The 18,345-nt window shown below is 36.8% G+C and overlaps 2 protein-coding genes across 3 annotated transcripts in view; one reads left to right on the top strand and one right to left on the bottom strand.

The window, feature by feature from the left end:
* atp5pf (ATP synthase peripheral stalk subunit F6) overlaps nt 1-3,258 on the top strand; it is a 7,695-nt gene extending 4,437 nt beyond the window's left edge. The window contains exons 2-4 of the mRNA XM_016240619.1: nt 870-1,042; nt 1,138-1,262; nt 3,153-3,258. Of these exons, the coding sequence (XP_016096105.1) occupies nt 873-1,042; nt 1,138-1,262; nt 3,153-3,184 (327 nt within the window). The 5' untranslated portion in view covers nt 870-872 and the 3' untranslated portion in view covers nt 3,185-3,258. The remainder of the gene's footprint in view (nt 1-869; nt 1,043-1,137; nt 1,263-3,152) is intronic.
* Nucleotides 3,259-4,799: 1,541 nt separating this feature from the next.
* The window catches only part of jam2a (junctional adhesion molecule 2a), a 47,650-nt gene continuing 34,104 nt past the window's right edge, over nt 4,800-18,345 (bottom strand). The window contains exons 6-10 of one of the 2 annotated variants that reach the window (XM_016240617.1): nt 7,901-8,003; nt 6,648-6,755; nt 5,463-5,475; nt 5,077-5,148; nt 4,800-4,902 (exon numbers count right to left, since the gene is read on the bottom strand). In XM_016240617.1, the coding sequence (XP_016096103.1) occupies nt 4,815-4,902; nt 5,077-5,148; nt 5,463-5,475; nt 6,648-6,755; nt 7,901-8,003 (384 nt within the window). In that variant the 3' untranslated portion in view covers nt 4,800-4,814. The remainder of the gene's footprint in view (nt 4,903-5,076; nt 5,149-5,462; nt 5,476-6,647; nt 6,756-7,900; nt 8,004-18,345) is intronic. The other variant, XM_016240618.1, reaches the window with a different exon arrangement.

The following is an 18,345-nucleotide window of genomic DNA, read 5'->3' on the forward strand; positions in this document are numbered from 1 at the left end:
TATATATATATATATATATATAGCGGTGCTGCGCTTCTCGTCTTTTTTAAAGCTGGATTAGCCTCTTATTTCAAAGGTGGAATTGTCAAAGATAATTTTTAGAAGAAGACACCGTATAAGATAGACTGGTAGTTAGTGTTTTTTGAAACTCTTTCACCTCATATATTTATTTGAAGTAGCCCCTGCGATTTTAAAAAATATTTTGATAATTAAATATCACATTTGCATGTTTGCATGTTGCATGATGTTGGTTAAATGGTCACATGATATGCAAGTAAACAAAGTATTTCATTTTTTAGTAGTGTTTTATTTTGATTTGTTATTTTAAAGTGATTTATGTTAATGTTGCATATTCATGATTTCATTCATTGTTAGCTTTTCATTAAACTCACAAATCCCCTGCAGTTCCTTCACAACCCCCCGTTTGGGAAACCTTTATGTAAGGTGGTACAAGATTATCCTGTTTAAATCAATGTGATGAACGAGTTGGGTCAAAAGCAATCTAAAAGTAGTCTGATTGTATTACCTAAAATGTGTAATGTAATGGATTACGTTACTAACTACAATTTTTGTCATGTAATTTGGAATCAGTAAGACTACAATTTGTAAGTAATCTACCCAGCTCTGTATATATACATATATAAATTGTCCAGTCAAACCAAAAAGCCTGTTATGACTTTGTAGTAGTATTGTTGCATTTTTAAACATGCTTATAACACAAGTAGATTAATGTATATTTTAAAATGTTGCTAATGTTTTTCAAATTTGTCCAGTCAAACCGAAAGTGTGTTTTGCTTCTCCAGATTTTTCGTGTGTTTCTGTCAGTCTCAGATGATCTTCAGCACAGTCTTGTGTGTGTTTGTGTGTAGATTATGGCTCTTCATCGGCTCTTCCACCTGTCGTCCCTGTTGCGCTCGGCTGTGAGCGTGACGCTGCGCAGGAACATCGGTCTGTCCGCCGTCCTCTTCAACAAAGCCAGAGACCTGGATCCTGTGCAGAAGCTCTTCCTGGACAAGATCCGCGAGTACAACTCCAAGAGCAAGTGTGTGACCAACCGTGTATACTGATCAACATGTTCGTCTCACGTCATGTGAACTGTCATTGACAGTGGTTTTCACTGGTTCTGTGGTGTCGTAGGACCGCTGGCGGCGTGGTTGAAGCCGGTCCGGCCTATCAGAAGAACCTGACGGAGGAGATGACCAAACTCCAGCGCTTATACGGAGGAGGAGATCTCACCATATTCCCTCAGTTCAAATTCCCAGGTGAGTTTGAGACGCTGAAGAGCTGCTGACTGAACGGTCACTTCACGACGATTGAAGCTCTCATACTGTAGAAACAATTTTTTAGTTTAGGCGATGTAGTGCTGGGCGGTATACCGGTTCATACCGAATACCGGTATTTATTTTTGTTATGATATGAATTTTTAAAATACCGCAATACCAGTGTATGTCGCTTAAACAACGTTCGGAACGTGACACTGTTTGAAAGGGAACAACTGTATGTGTTACGAAGCGTGAAAGATCAGAAACTGAAGCTGTAGAACTAATAGAACGTGATGACACAGAAGAACTCATCCACACTGACCGCCACAAATATCCATCGCCCCCTGCCATCAGCTCCCGTGTCGCACACACACAAGTGCGACTTTAGCAACTTTCAGACCCTTGTTTTCCATAGAATATTTATACTGACAAACCTAGCAACTTTTTTGGATAAACCTTAGCTATGGTTCAGTTGGAAGATTTCGCCAGTGCTGTCCCGTGAACGCGAGGTCTGACTTTCCTGGAGAAGTGTCGCCTCTCTCGGCATCTGTTCTGTGCAGTGAGCGGCAGATAAGCAGTGCATTGTTGACCGCATCGCAACCGACTCATCAATAAATGAGTACAAAACAGCGTTTCCTAGCACCTGTTGCTTACTGATTGTTTGGAATTATAAATATGAGTGTAGTTCGTCTTTTAATATCACATGCACTTTTGTTTTTTTTTAGTTTGTTACTCAGACGCAGGCAGTGCGCTGCATGAGACTAAAAAGTAATATAGCCAAAACAACCTCATAGCCGCTCTTTAGTGTAGATGCATGTTGATTTTATCAGACGATGCCGCGATTATAAATGAGACTGACTCCTGGTTAACGTATTAAAAGGGGTCGTGTTTAATCACTATTTAGTGTGGTATTTTTTGACAATATTCACTCATCATGACAGTAAAATAGGGCATTCTAAGTCAATATACTGCAGTATTTCCTCTCTCAATCAGTAGAAAATATGGTTAACACCCGGTCATGCATGGAAAAGAAAATACCGTCATGTACCGTGAAACTGGTATAATTTTGAAAAATACTGTGATATAAATTTTTGGTCATACCGCCCAGCACTAGCGATATGCTAAATTTTCATATGGTCCTATCGTCAGCCTGTGAGATCGCCGATACACGATATTATCGTGCTAATTTATGTAATTATTTACTTAGTTTCATTGCGAGAAAGTGAACCAACTCCAGCGGAATGCTAAAAGCAGCCTAATGTTTTTAATGACTGAATTTGTATTTAACAGGACAACAAATTAATAGAAACATCGTAAGTTACTAATTATAATGCTTACATTTCCTCAGTTATTCAAAAAGCAGCTACAGAGAACGAGTAATGTAATGTACTTAATGTAATTAAAAACTAGAAAAAAAAATGTAACTACTAAAACTTGTTAAAAAAAAATAATTCAAAATATGAAAAAAATCATTGATACTAAAGTTATTAGTAGTAGTTGTATTGTTGCAGTTTGTATGCTTTATAAAACCTAAGCAGCTAGATGTATAAACAAATAAATATTTGATATGTACTAATAAAACAGTCCATTGGGAAGCCTAAGTCACACAATGAATGAAATGAAATCTTTAATCATGAAATAAAAGCAGGATGATTCTCATCTGAACTACAGTAACCGATTATTAAACTACATGATTTATTGGATCAGTGCTTCTGTAAGACTAGTTTAGGTTTGATGCATGTAGTCAAACTACACCATGAGCTGCATAAAACCTTTAACTGAAGCTGCTCCTAGTTTGTACTTTAGGTTAGTTTGGTTGCTTGAACTTGTTGTTGGCTTGTTAATCTTTGTTAATGACTGACCTACACATCTTCCATGTTGTTTCCACAGAACCCAAACTAGAGGAGGTGATGACAAAATGAATGCCTTCTGTCCATTAATGTCTGTGTGCTGAAAATATGAACTTAATATTTAATAAAGTCTGGTTCAAAAATCAGTTTGTCTGTGTGATGCTGCATTTCATACATTGATTTACAGCCTGGGGTTCTTCAAATCACGTTCCTGAACATTTGTTTATTTTTCCAATGAGGTAAAATACATTGTTTAATATTTTTAGTAACTCTTTACAATAAGATTTTGTTCCATCATTGCTTTACAAAAATTTGTGAACGAGTAACAATAAACAGCACTTATGAACGGGTTAGTTCACCCAGAAATGACTAATGTGTTCGTTTTCAAACCCAAAGACTTAGTTCATCTTCAAAATACAAATGTTTAATATTTACTTCAGGGTTATTATGGTTAACTAAAATCATAAAAACATGTTACTTGAAATCAACTTAAAGTACTAAAATAACAAACTAAAATTGAAAAAAAATAAACCTAAAAATGGACAAAAAATAAAAACGACAAACATTTACAAAAAAAATCTAAAATAAAATATTGAATAAAAATACTATTTTTGTCCATTATTTTATGGATAAAGTATTTAATTTCAATATTACATTTTTGATTTAAAAATGTATCACTAAATGTTGAAATAACCATTAAATGTGGTAGAAGTTTTGTTAATCGTTAGTGTGACACGTTAACAAATGCAATTTAAAATTATATTAAAGGGACGGTGAACAAACTTTAACAATATAATTTTCACAGAGGATAGCAAAATAAAGTAAACTGTGACAAATCATACCCAAAAATTCTGCATACAGTGGGCTACCAGCAAAACTGATACAAATTTGGGACTAAAAACGATTCAGACCGAGTCTGGGAAAAAACATTGAAGTTGAGGTTTTCATGAAGCTGGATGACAGCATGCCCAGGAGACTACAGGCTGTCATTAAGGCTAAGGGTTGTCTGTCTAAGTATTGATAGTTGTGTAAATACTGTCATACTAACAGCTGTCTGAATCATTTTTGGTTGATTGTAATCCATTACATACCTTTCTATCAAAGTTATCAAACATTATCAAGATGAATTTGTTCTGACTCAGTTTAACTGAGTTCTTGTTATATTTTATTACCATTTTCCAAACTATAACGAATAAACTGTTACAATGTGAGAAATGTTGAAGGTGTTTGAATAAATTTTGGTTTGACTGTATATTTGATAAATTAAGTTAACCAACTAACATTATACATACTCTTTTGATTTCTGTACCCAATATTTAAAACAATTTACAAATGCAATAAAAATATTGGTATCGGTATCGGCAAGTACCAAAAATAAAAGTATTGGTATCGGGCGAGTACTGGAAAAAGTGGTATCGGTGCATCCCTAATCTAAATGGTTAAAACCCCCTGGTCTCTGGTACAGAACTGTAGGATACTGACAGAATCGAGGGTCAAATTCTAAAGTTATGTGTTAATACCAGTGCATCCAGAACACTTCCTACAATTTCTCTTTTGACAAAAAGGAAAAAAAGAAATGAATTGTTGCGGTTTAATTACTACATTTCTAAAATTGTTGTTTATTTAAATGTCGCTGTTATTGTTTATCATCATAAATGTATAAACTGTAATTTGGATATCAGATGGTTAGTAGAAACACCGGTTAGTCCTCAGTGAAGTGACTGTTAATTTGAGATGGTATAAAAATATCACTCACTTCCTTCGGAGGATGACTGTAGCCTGAATGTTGACTGAAACACAGAAAATAACAGTGTTAGACACTGAAACAATCACATGATTATGCAAGAAAACAAAATCCCCCAGAACAAACACTCTCTCTCTCTCTCTCTCTGTGTGTGTGTGTGTGTGTGTCGGTCTACAGTCACTGGTGTGTTTCTCTCTGGTTTGGCTCTGCCGTGACTCACTTGTGTTCGGTTCTGTGGAGGTTCTGGCTGCTAATGTGAGCCGTGCCGTGACACTGCGCGATCCAGAATGACCTGTAATAATGCACCGCTGAGGTCAAAGGTCAAACACTACCATCTGTCGCTGACGGAAACACACAGAACGCCATGCATAATCATGGGAAGCGGTGAAGGCCGAGCCATTAATCCATCACATGCGACTCAAAACTCTCCTGTGTTAACCTGATCAAACTAACGCACACTAACTAAAACAACTCAATAACATCTGATCAGAACACAGACGGCCATCTGTTCAACTTCCTGTGCTTCTGGATCAACCAGGATGATTAGCGCACACACACACACACACAGTCAGTCTGTTAGTTAAGGCAGTAAACTAGTTGTCTTACCTTCCTCTGTGTCCTGTGTATGATGGTATTAAAGGTTCAGGTCGGTCAGAAATAGAAATGAAAAGAAAGTCAAAATGTAAAAACAACTTATTAAATATGAACATTAATAAGAGTCTTTCTCAGGAAATGTAACTAATAATTCACTCCAGTGTTATTACCATAAAACTAACACTTATTACCATAAAAACAGTTTTCGTTAACTATAATAAATCTGAAATAAATGAAATGTTCTTGTAAGTACTAAAACTGAAACAAAAAAAAAAGCTAAATAAAAATGTAAAAATATAAATGTATATATATATATATATATATTTTTCTTTTTGCAAAAATTCTGTTCATAATTTTCACCACAGAGGGGCAGTAAAATCCTGAGGTTGAAAAAAAAGTTTTTTTTCCCGGGAAAGGTTTGATCTGGATTTGACATTATTAAAGTATAAATTATAATGATTTACTTTTGAGTTGAAAGTGTATAAATCCATTCATAAAATAAAATTTAATTAGAGGAGAAACTGATACTTTGTACCACACTAACCTTACATTTACAATTAACATTTAAAATAAAACAATGAAAAAATATAAAAAAATTAAAATTAAAACTGAATATAAAAATAGATTATTCAAAATACGAATAAATATTATAATAGTATAACACTGCTCTATAACTATATTTGGTAACACTTTACAGTAAGCTCTCATTTATTAACATTGTTATTTTATGTTAGTAAATGCATTAAAAAATGAACAATACATTTTTATGGCATTTATTAATCTTTGTTATTGCTAGTTAATAGAAATGCTAATCTTCATGTTAGTTCACGATACATTAATGATACAACTTTTGATAATAATGTATTAGTAAATGTTGAACCTAACACTATTTATGTTTTAATAGATACTGTATAATTATTGTTCATGTTACCTAATATGTTAACAAATTAATCCTTATTGTAAAGTGTTACCCTATATTTCTTTTGGACATCATTTATATTATTATTATTATTTTTTACTTTGAAATGTATTCAATTTTTAAATGTTTTCAATCAATTTGCATGTCTTTTGAATGTACTATATCAAACTTTATTTTCAAATGAAGGAAAAATTGATCCGTGCATCTTCAGAATGAGTTCTTTACATAATATATAGAGAAAAGAAGCTTTATGTCACGCAGGATGGAGAGCTACTCACGGCTGAAGTATCCGTGTCGATGGGCATAACACGCTCCGAAAGCACAAAAAAACATGATCAGGCACAGCAGAACCACTCCAGCTATCACCGCCGCCACATTCAGATCATCTGTCAGACAGACACGTCACAGCATATACTCAAGAACAACAATCACCTGATGAAACGAGTCGGGAAACATTCACTCTGAATGTTATTCACATTCATATCTGAAGCTTCAACACACTCCTACTGAATATGATTCATATAGCTGTAATATAATAACTATAAACTTTATGGAAGTATTATAGAATGAAAAGGCCAATCTGCACAATCACGAGCACTCTGATATTTCTCACATCAGGGTTTTTATATTGAATCTTCTTCACTATTATGATGATTGCACAGTGTTAATTTAGCATTATTTATTTACTATTATTGTTTTTAGTAAGATTTTTTTTAAATAGTACAACTGAGATTTAAATTATTTTTATTTCAGTTTTAGCTTTTATTTCCAGTTAGAAATGTGTGCGCTTCAACTTGAAAATTAGAAATGCTGCCATGGCAACTAACTAGAATAAGTTGAAGTTTTTCATCAAATATTTATATTTTATTTCAGCTTTAATCCAGGTAACAAAAATGGTTTTAGTTTACCACAATAACCCTGATATTCATACATTCACTGATTTTAATGCAATTTACACTGACATTTGATTTGAACTAGCTGCTTTTCATCCAGGGTTAAGTTAGATATCATATCTAGTTTTATTCACTTCTAATAATATTCACAACAAAAACCTCATATTTACACCTCCAATGTTTCCAATACTGTAAACAAGACAAGAGAAACCAAAGAGCACTGCTTCTGTGGATCAGTGTTATTTATACTTTGTTTAATATTTCTAAAATTGATTTTATTTTTATATTTTCTGTTTTCATTTTAATTGCAAAGTTGTAACAATTTCGTTGTGTTTTCGCCATTTTTATAGTTTTGTTTTTAAAAATAAGCCTGTATAGTTTTTAAGTTTTAGTTCTTTAAGTACTTTAGTACCTTGGCAACTAGGTGAAATAAAATAAGTTTAAGTTTTTTATGTCAATTTTATGTTATTTCGGTTTATATTTATATTTTATGTCAAGTAATAAATTGTATCATTTTAGTTTTAGTTCCTCAAAAAGAGGTTTTGGGATATTTTGTCAGGTTCAGCTCAATTCTTGGTACAAATCTGTCCCCAAAATATAGTTAAGTAGGTACAAACACACACACACACGCTCCTTACCGATATGCATGTGTGTGCCATGGCAGCTCTTGGCGGGTCCCACACCGTTTTTGGCCTCACAGTGATACTGACCTGTATCGGCTCTGCTGACAGTCTGGAACGTCTGACCCAAGCACAAGAGAACAACAGTCAAACACCTTCATCTTTTTCAGTCAGGTTGAGAATCAAGAACCGTTCATGTTTGGACTCATGAATTGTACATTTGAATCAATTTAATGACTCACTCACTCAGTGATTCACTCAGATTGGTTCTTCATTTAGACACTGAATTAGGTCATTATAGTTTTTATAAACTGACTGGTTGTTAAACATTCAAAACAGTGTTTTCATACAATAAATGTTACTTCAGAAATAGCCCCAAAAATGTTTAATGTAGCATATAGTTATGACTACTTATCGAGATGGACGCTTGATCAAACAAACTGAAATGAAGCCCAGAAACATTTGGTTTGTTCTGTCCTTGTGGCGTTTGAGTGTGTGACAGACAGTGTCAGTGTTATTCAGAGATGCTTGTGTCTGTCTGTCAGCATTACTTTGTCATTGTGACACTCATAACAGAGATGAAGATCTGAACATGAGGACATTCACCTCAAAACCGCAGCATGTCTTCACTTATACTGAACAGTCACTTTCATTCAAAACAAATGCATACAGCAATCTACACTGACAATATTAACTATTAAATGACATGATTGTTTGGTAATTTTGTGATTATTCTCCAATTTGCTAATATTTGCCTTTAAATGCATGTTTTTCCTTTTTTCCATAATCTCAGAATCTTTCTCCTTCACTCAGCTATGCTGTCTTCAAGAAGCCTCTTATCGCTCACTGATGAAGGTACGCTCATCAGTGGAAGGTGCTCGGACTGCCATCCCCTGCAGTCTTCCGGTGAGTATAACATCTTTATATTATACTGATAAGCTGTCAGTTCACTTCTTCACCTCTGCCACTGAACCTCAAATATAGAAGCCATGGCAGTTTGGGACAGAAAGTTTAGGTGATGGGTCTGCGACGTGTCAATTCTCGCATCCACCTTGTTCACCTAAACCTCCCATGTCTCCTTCAGAATCAAAATTCATTGCCTTTCTACCCATGCGGCTCAAAGTTTTTTTTGACGTCACTTCATACTTCATCTTCTCATCAAATCTTCTGACCAATCAAGCGCTCTCTAGAAGCCGAAGTGCCCGCCCCCTACACTATAAATAGATGCTGAAGCTGCCGCTGAGATCAGTCGCTTGTTCACACTAGTATTTCCTGTACAGTGAATGGCACAGTGTACAATGTAGGTGATAGGGAACAATTCAGATAGTGTAAATATGCTTTTGATTGGGGCAAATGAGGTCTGGTTTCACGTTGTCACGCGAACCGCGGCAGCGCGCACAGTCTGATCCGGACTTTGGCTCCGGTCCAGAGACGCGATCGCACGGAGGTGATCATGTGCGAGTCGGTATATATTAACACTTTTAAAACTACACAGTCTCAGCATAATTATGATCACTATTTTGTTTCTACTAAGAGTTTCATATTGAATCTAGGGAGTAATCTATTAGACTGTGGTTGTCAAATGCGGCTTTACCGAGCTCAACGGCTCTGACCCGGCCGATATAAACAAAATGCTATTGGCTAATTTAAAAAGGGGGTGTGGCTGCTTGATATGTCCCGCCCTCTCTTCCTGTTTCAGTTGAAATTACGTCACCACATAGAATAACGCTGCATGTTTCAAGGCACTTCAGGGGACCTTTAAGGACTTTGGTAGCAAGCTGCGCGGGCTCAGTTCCCACGTTATCCTCCCCCCCTAAGCCGGGGCCTGAATTTGGCGGGAAAATAGCTTTGTCGCTGACAGTGCTGTCTATGAGAGGTTTACAGGGGTTCACAGACCCTTATTTGCACGATTCAAGTAACCCAGGGAGAAGTTTAAGTCGCTCAATCACTTATTCACACGATATCAGCAGCCCCTTGCCTCAAAGCAGCGGCCAACCGTGTGCAGAGCATGGAAAAGTTCCAGACAGTCATTAATTTGCAGGTTATCAGTAGCCCCTTGCATCCGAGCAGTGGCCAATCGTGTACAGAACACAGAGAAGTCCCAATCGCATACTCATTCACACGATAGCATGCAGCCCCTTGCCTCAAAGCAATTGTTAGCCATGTACAGAGCTCAGGAAATTCCAGTCGCTCACTCGCATGATATAAGCAGCTCCTGCCTTAGAGAAGTGGCCAGGCATGTACGGAGCACAGGAAAATTCCAATCATTCACTTGATACAAGCAGCCCCTCGCCTCAGAGCGGCGGTCAGCTATTAACGGAGTAAATCACCTTAGATAAACAGCAAAAGTCAACAGGCTTTTCAAAATCCAAAATATTGCCAAATAGGCGCTTTTGCATTTCGTTTCGAAACGAAATCATCCACGATTGTCTTGTCTGTCTCACCCCACTCTTCTTGTCAGCCAGCTCGACTCACTCTCCTCACTGGAGAAATTAAATCTGATCTGTGATGCGACTGTCGTTCGGCACGCTGAATTGAGCAGCCGCGTTCAGTTTTTAATTGTAGTGTCTGTTCTTTTACTGAACTAAATGATTTTTATTACTATAAAAAATGTAAACGACAGTGGGGATCGGTGACGCGGTGGGCAAGTGACGTAACTGGTGTTGCGGCTTAACACCGGGATCACCGTCAGCACCGTCTATTGCGGCAAGCCTACTACACACTTCAGTTTGCTTGCAGACCGCCGTGATCATGTCAGAAGTGCCAGAGCAGAGCGCTTCACTTTTACAGGCAGAAATTCTCTCTCCCCTGACAAAGCAAGTGGCAGAGATAGTGCCTGATGAATAATGGGAATGTGGCTGGTACAGCCGTTACTCCTTGGGTCTGGAAAAGGATGGTTGTACGCTTGGATTAAGACCACTGAATTGAGTGCTGGTGAAGCACGCACTTAGAATGACCATATTCTGCCCGAGGACTATTGTCCATTTAGTGTGTCTACTGCGCTGAAATGGGCCAACCAGCCATGATCTTATTGAAGGGACCTCCTGTCCTGGCCGGGGGGGGGGGGGGGGCACTATTTGGGAAACAGGTGGGGGACTTGTAAGCTCTCTCTGTCAACAGTGCTTGTATGCAATTTGGTCTGAACGATTGTATGGTGAGGCTTACGCCTAGACTTGATTATACATCCAAGTGCTCTCAATGGCATTCAGAGCCCAGGTTATGACACGACAAGAGTTTCATTTTCAATCCAACCTGTGAGAACAAGGTGTACCCTGTTAAGGCATTGAGTGCATATGTGGACAGACAAAAACAGACAGAATGTCACACTGAATAAGGGAAGCTATCCGATTAGCTTATGCCTCTTGGGAAGTTGAGTGGGTCTTCTCAAAACACTTTTGCTAGGTTTTATAACCTTGAGATTCCTTCTCTTGCACCGCATGTTCTGTCGGTGCAGTAGAAGACGGCTGAGCAGCCACTGGATGGTTGAGTTGCCTGCTGCCACGCCCCTCCCTAGCATGCTTCAACTAGGTCAAAGCTGATATGATGCACCGCTCCTCGCAGCCATGCATGCATGATACAGCGTTTTATACTTATTCGCTAATCTTGACGGCCCCAGCTGCAAGTTGTCTGCCCCAGTATTATTCTTAGGACCTTGGCATGTCCTGCACATCTATAATGGACTTGTAATGTCTGTTTAACCCGCAAAGAGCTGGTTTTATACACTTGTTTCTTTACTATTTCTCAGTATATTTATAACCCGCTCATCGAGTCGGTTTATTGATGCATGCACCAATACACTGACACTCTCTGTACTTTATCACATTATTATCACTCTCTGTACTTTACCAGCCCAGCGCAGCTTGGCTATGTGCAGGGAGGTACCGGAGGCGCCGTTGCGGCCTTGGCACTGTGCCAACTAGCTGTCTGAGTGCCTCCACTAGGTCCAGTACTCACCTGCTATTCACCAGCTTATCCACCTACTGTAGCATGTCGGACGTTTCTCCCCATATTAACTCTGGGTAGATTCACAGATAACACAGTTTTTACACAGCGTGATTTTACTCATTCCCCAAAGTGGCTTTCAGCCGCAGTGTCAATAGAACGACTCAAAAGGGAACGTCTCTAGTTACTCAACATAACCATGGTTCCCTGAGAGGAGGGAACGAGACACTGCAGAGGCCGCCATGTAAAAACCTGTTCAGAGTTTACATATAGTTTGCTCAGTAAAAAGATTCTGATATTATGACATTCAACGTCGAGCTATATTAGTGGATGGCCCAGCCCACCGTTCAAACAGCCAAACGCCAATGGCTATTGCCGATGCAATAGCAGGATTAAATAAAGCTTCAACATTCTGGAGAAAAGGAGTTTGTGTCTTGTTTTCTCCTCTCAGGACACCATGGTTATGTTGAGTAACCCTATATGTTTTACTTTTCATTAGAACGAGCCGTTTTAGGTAGGTGTGGTTGACTCTGAACTTTTATAAAGAATATATGAGACTTTAGTCTTTGCAACTTTGCAGATCTTCTTTATGCACCAAGAGCTTGTAATACTCCAAAGAGAAAGGAAAAATGTAAATAGCATCATATGATCCCTTTAAATACATTCATGTCCTGCATTAAACAGTGTGTAAATGCATCTAAATGCCCCTTCTAATGCAGCTTCTGTTTTCTCTGCATTGCAAAGATGGATTTTGTCAATACTGATTTCATTTAAAAGGTAAAAATCTATTTAAACTTATTGGAAAATATTATTTTCTATCATTGCTGTGAACTGACCACCACACAGAATATGAAGAATATAAAAAATTTTTAGGAATCAGCTGTCCACGGTAGTCCTTAAGATATCAGCACAATAACGCACTCAGCAAAATATCATCTAATTATCGTTATCAATAAAATCCCAGAAAATATTGAGATATATTTTTGTCAATATCACACACCCCTAATATATTTAACATTTTGATTAGAAAAAAAAATTCAAATAAATATGAGAAGTGCCCTTTTTTCCACTTGAGCCCCTGCCCCTCAAAATGTCCGTGCACGTCCCTGTATCTTACTATTTATTTATCTATCTATAACCTATGACTCTGACTGCTCAAACCAGATGTGACAAGAGGTTTCTGATCTTCATTTAGCATTATGGCGCGACCGTCGAGCCCACAGAGTTAATCTGTAGGCTAAGAACATTTCAAAAGAATCATGTAATAATAATAATAATTCGGAAACTTTGAAACTGCTAGTTAACTTTCTTTTCTGCTCAAGATGAGAACGTTTTGATTATAGTAGCTACATTGTTTTTAGTAGCCTAGGCTAGATACTGCTTTTAGGTAAAATATTAAAATAGTAGCCTATAGATTTCAGGAGGAAAGCCCTGAAAAGAAACCGTATGTTTTCTGTCACATGGCCTCGCATGTATCTAAATGTAAAAATACAATACATGTAAAAATGGGTTTTGTTTTTTGTCCGTACCTCACTTTGGAAGAAAATATAGAGGCTGCAACTTTAATTGAATACTCCTGACTTATTTCATAAAGAAATACTTTATTTGTATGGTTTTGTAATATCGGTGTCACATATTTCCTTGTGTATATTTTCCATGGTAGATCGGACTCTTATTACAGAATTTGATTACAGAAAAACTGTTTTGAACATGGTAATGGATTAAAACAAGTAACAGTCTAGATGTACATTAACCTTACATCTTAACACCTCTTTTTTTTTTACAAAGCAGATCATAGATAATATATTTTGTCTGTAGCCTATAAAACTGCTTCCTAAATAGGAAGATTTCAATTCATGAGGATTCAGAATGGGATTTTTTTAGCGAGCCATTAAATGACTTGAGACTCGACTCGGACTCGTGACCAAAGACTCGAGACTTGACTCAGACTCTAGCAGTAAAGACTTCAGACTTGACTCAGACTCCAAGTTAAAGACTTCAGACTTGACTCGGACTCCAAGTTAAAGACTTCAGACTTGACTCGGACTCCAAGTTAAAGACTTCAGACTTGACTCGGACTCTAGCAGTAAAGACTTCAGACTTGACTCAGACTCCAGGTTAAAGACTTCAGACTTGACTCGGACTCCAAGTTAAAGACTTGTAAAAATCTCTGGGGCAGACTATCTTCAGTTAAAATGAAATAGATATTATCTTTTTTCTATGACCCCTGTTTGTTCCCCTTCTTGCTGGTTTTCTTCTCTTAATACAATTGTCAACACATTCTACTGGAAAGGACAGAAATCAAGAATCAAACTCACAAACTTACAGAAACCCAAACCTCTTGGAGGGCTAAATGCTGCACATTTCTACTACTACTTCTTAGCAACACAGTTACAGTACATTAAATGATGATTTAGCTTCAGCTTGGAAAGATACAGAACAGTTATTAATTCAACAAATACCATTAAAAACATCCCTTATTGACAACATTAAGAAACATAATTGTTTTAAATACAATGGGTATAGAAGTGAATTACCCCCCTTTAAAATAATCACATGTTACTGCTTTGCAGCCTGAAACGAAGATGGACACAGTTTTTGTTTTATAAAAACAAAATCAGACCATTTGACTTTCAACTGTGGTCATTTTGATTAGCTCAGCATGAAAAGAGCTTTCCTGGAGCATTTCAGTCCTTGGTAGTGCAACTGAAGCAAACAATCAACTATGGGTGCCAAGACTGTCAAAAGATCTCCGGGATAAAGCTGTGGACAGGCACAAGTCAGGAGATGGATACAAAAATGTTTTCAAAGGCTTTATCAATGCCTAGAAGCACAGTGAAGTCTATTATTAAGAAGTGGAAGGTATTTGGTATAACACAGAGCTTCCCTGGATCAGGACGTCGCTCCAAACTGGATGAAATAGCCAGGAGGAAACTGGTCAGAGAGGCTACCAAGAGACTTACAGCAACTCTGAAGCAGCTGCAGGAATTTATGACAAAGAGTGCTCATTGTGTGTATGTGACAACAATATCACAAATTCTCCACAAATGTGGCTTGTTTCGGAGGGTTGAATGAAAAAGCCACTCCTCCAGAAAGGCCACATGCAGTCATGACTGCGCTTTGCCAAAACACACCTTAAAGATTCTGAGGCCACATTAGACTAAAATTTAACACCAAACGATATGTCTGGCAGAAATCCAATATAGCTCACCATCCAAATAATACCATTCCTACAGTAAAGCATGGAGGTGCTAATATCCTGTTATGGGGTGTTTCTCTGCAGCAGGGACTGGAGCACTTGTCAGGATAGAAGGAAAAATGGATGGGGCAAAATACGGTCTAATTCTTGAGAAAAATCTGCTGCCCTCTGCCAGAAAGTTGTCAATGGGAAGAAGGTTTTCCTTCCAACATGACAATGACCCAAAGCACACAGCAAAACTGAGCACACAGTGGTTGAAGAAAAAGGTGAATGTCCTTGCTTTACCTAGTCAGAGCCCAGACTTAAACACCATTGAAAATCTGTAGAATGACTTGAAGACTGCAGTCCACAAACGATCTCCATCAAATTTAACTGAACTTGAGCAGTTCTGCAAAGAAGAGTGGGCAAATATTGCAAAGTCTAGATGTGCAAAGTTAGTAGAGACATCCCAACAGACTAAAGGCTGTAATTAAAGCAAAAGTTGGTTCAACTAAATACTGACACAAGGAGGTGATCCTTTTTCCAACTCAGTTATTCTGTTTTTAATTTTTTTATGGCATGTTGGTGTTATATCTTTCACTTGGATGTTATAAGTTGCAGCTGGATACAGCTGGATAAAACAAAAACGGTCTGTCTTCATTTCAGGCTACAAAGCAACAAAATGTGATTAATTTAAAGGAGGTAATTCTTTTCTATACCCACTGTATGTCACTATGAGCACGATACTACTAGCCTGGTGGAAAGCTAACAGTCTTTTGCATCTCACCTCCTTACCATCTAGTTGGACACCATTATGGAATAACAACATGCTCACTATCAACAAAAAATATTTTCTCTTCCCAAAAATGAAAGAGAAATGAATATTAAACTTGGGAGATATTTTAGAAAATGATCTACTTATGACTATTTACTGTATGACAATTACAAAAAAAACAAAACAAAAGAAAACAATATTGCAGAAAATACACGCTACCAATACATACAATTAAAGGAAGCTATAAAAAGTAAACTTAATATTAATACCTTTGTGAATCATAATCATGAACTAAAAATTTAAATCTTTACCTTGTATCAAATTATTAGCACAAATATATAATATCTTAGCCTCCAATGATCTCTAAGTTCTCTACCTACAAATAAATGGTATAATGTTCGTCACTGTGAATATACGGACCTAGACTTTTAAAACTTTGCAAAGATATTTTTGTCTTCTCTGGTAATTCCAGAATACAGTTGATACAATACAAATTACTATATATCGAGTACATATCACAAAAGTAAACTCTCTTATGGGCTTGTCAACACTAATACCTGTACATACTACCAAAATAGATTAGATGATTATATCCATTCCTTCTGGAACTGTATATACAAAGAAATTCTGGTCAGAAATTTTACATAAATTTTAAACGATTCTAGACGTTAATCTCTCTTTATCCCCTTCAGTGTTTCTGTTGGGAGATCCTTCTATTATTTCTTCAAAAGAAACAAAAACGTTTAACTTTACCTCATCCATACTAGCAAAAAAAAGTAATGCTATTAAACTGGAAGGATAGAACAAAATGATCTATTACCCAATGGTTCAACATATTAATAGACACTTTAACACTTGAGAAAATGACTGCCTCACTTAGAAATAAAATGACTGCTTTTGAAAAGACATGGAGCCTTCTACTAAAGTTCCAGGACAGTTGAATCCGAAACATGAAACAAGGCATATAATCAAGGTGCGGATAAATTAGATGTTAAATAAAGTGAGTATACAGTTAAGTATATGTATTTCTTATGTAGATCTGTTTGCTTGTCCCGTTATGTGTTCAGCAATGTGTGTTATAGTCATAAGTGTATCTCATGGTCATGTCTGTTCTATGTATAATTAAATTTGTTTACATTCTATGTACTGTATGTATCGTACCCTTCAGCTACTTACAATAAAAAAAAGATATGCACCTTTCATACAGATTACATAATTTGTTTTTGATTTGAATTGGTTCATTTAAAAGTAGACATGTCAAGCTTTCTGTAGATATATTTCTCATTTCTGTGAGTCAAGTAGCCTATACACCGAGTTTCGCCATACTTGAGTTTTGTGCCGCGCTCCAGTGCACGGAGACAGGGACGGCAAAAAGCACGTCCTGTTTGTTTTCTTTACTTTACAGAAGTACAGCGTCTTATTGATATTGTGAGTGTAATAAAACAAAAAGCCCCTTGACAGTTTAGATATATTAATCTTACTTACGTAATTACTGTAATTACCTCAAGGACCAGTTGTTAACGATCTGTCCATCACTGACACTAGGGCTGCACGATATATCGCAAATGTAAATATCGTGATATGCATATCGCAACGGTGTGCGATATCTGAATTAATAGGCTACTTAAATCAAAACGTTGCAAAAGGTCAAAGTTTTAGTTCGACGCATATAGCAGAGAATTGCTATATAAAGAGTTAAAAAGAGTTAAGTGCAGTAAGTTGCAGAAAACAACTCATTGCCGTCTCGTCTTGCTGTCTGACTCACACCTGAAGCGCGCACACAAGCCACATCTCGCACAGCGTCTCTTCTGCCGCACACATGCAAAGACACACGCGCGCACACACACAAAGAGACGTGTTTCAGACGTGTTTCCTCTTTCGCATCTCCTCATGTTTGAACAGACACATACACACAGAATTATGTCAATAGTACCTGTCTCGACGATCATTCTCGTAAACGCAGTCAGTTATGTTTTAAATGAATGTACACAGCTGAGAAAGAAATTGGATGTGTATCATTATACTGGATCCATGCAGTCGGACAGCAGCCTATAAATACGTGCTGCTGAATATGTCACTAATGTTAATCAAACAACAAAACAGCTATAACAAAGAATAATCTAAATTTAATTCATACAGTGAACACTATGCAGTGTTATTTTACACTTAATTAATACATTTCTGTACTACTGTTTATCTATGCTTGTAAATTGTGTATTTGTTCTTTTTTCCCCCTTTTTCTTTCTTTTTTTTTTTACTGACTGTTCACTTGCCTTTAAACTTGTTTGAACTTTCTCAGACTATAGTTTTTGCTGTGGCATATGAAGAAGTACTTAAAGTGTGCGGAAAGCAAAGTTACAATGATATAAAATTAGTGTTATTAATTTTTTTTGTTTGTATGTTCACACTGATGTTAAAATGACATTTTCTGATTTGTGACATTACTTTTTATGTAATGCTAAAACACTGCTGGTCACTTTCAGAAGTTATAGCGATTCTTTCGTTTCCATTTTTAAATATAATTGAAATTGATTTTACACACTTTAAGCAATATCGTATCGCATATCG

Source organism: Sinocyclocheilus grahami, unplaced genomic scaffold (assembly GCF_001515645.1).
Source record: "Sinocyclocheilus grahami isolate Dianchi unplaced genomic scaffold, SAMN03320097.WGS_v1.1 scaffold595.1, whole genome shotgun sequence".
Taxonomy (NCBI): Eukaryota; Metazoa; Chordata; class Actinopteri; order Cypriniformes; family Cyprinidae; genus Sinocyclocheilus; species Sinocyclocheilus grahami.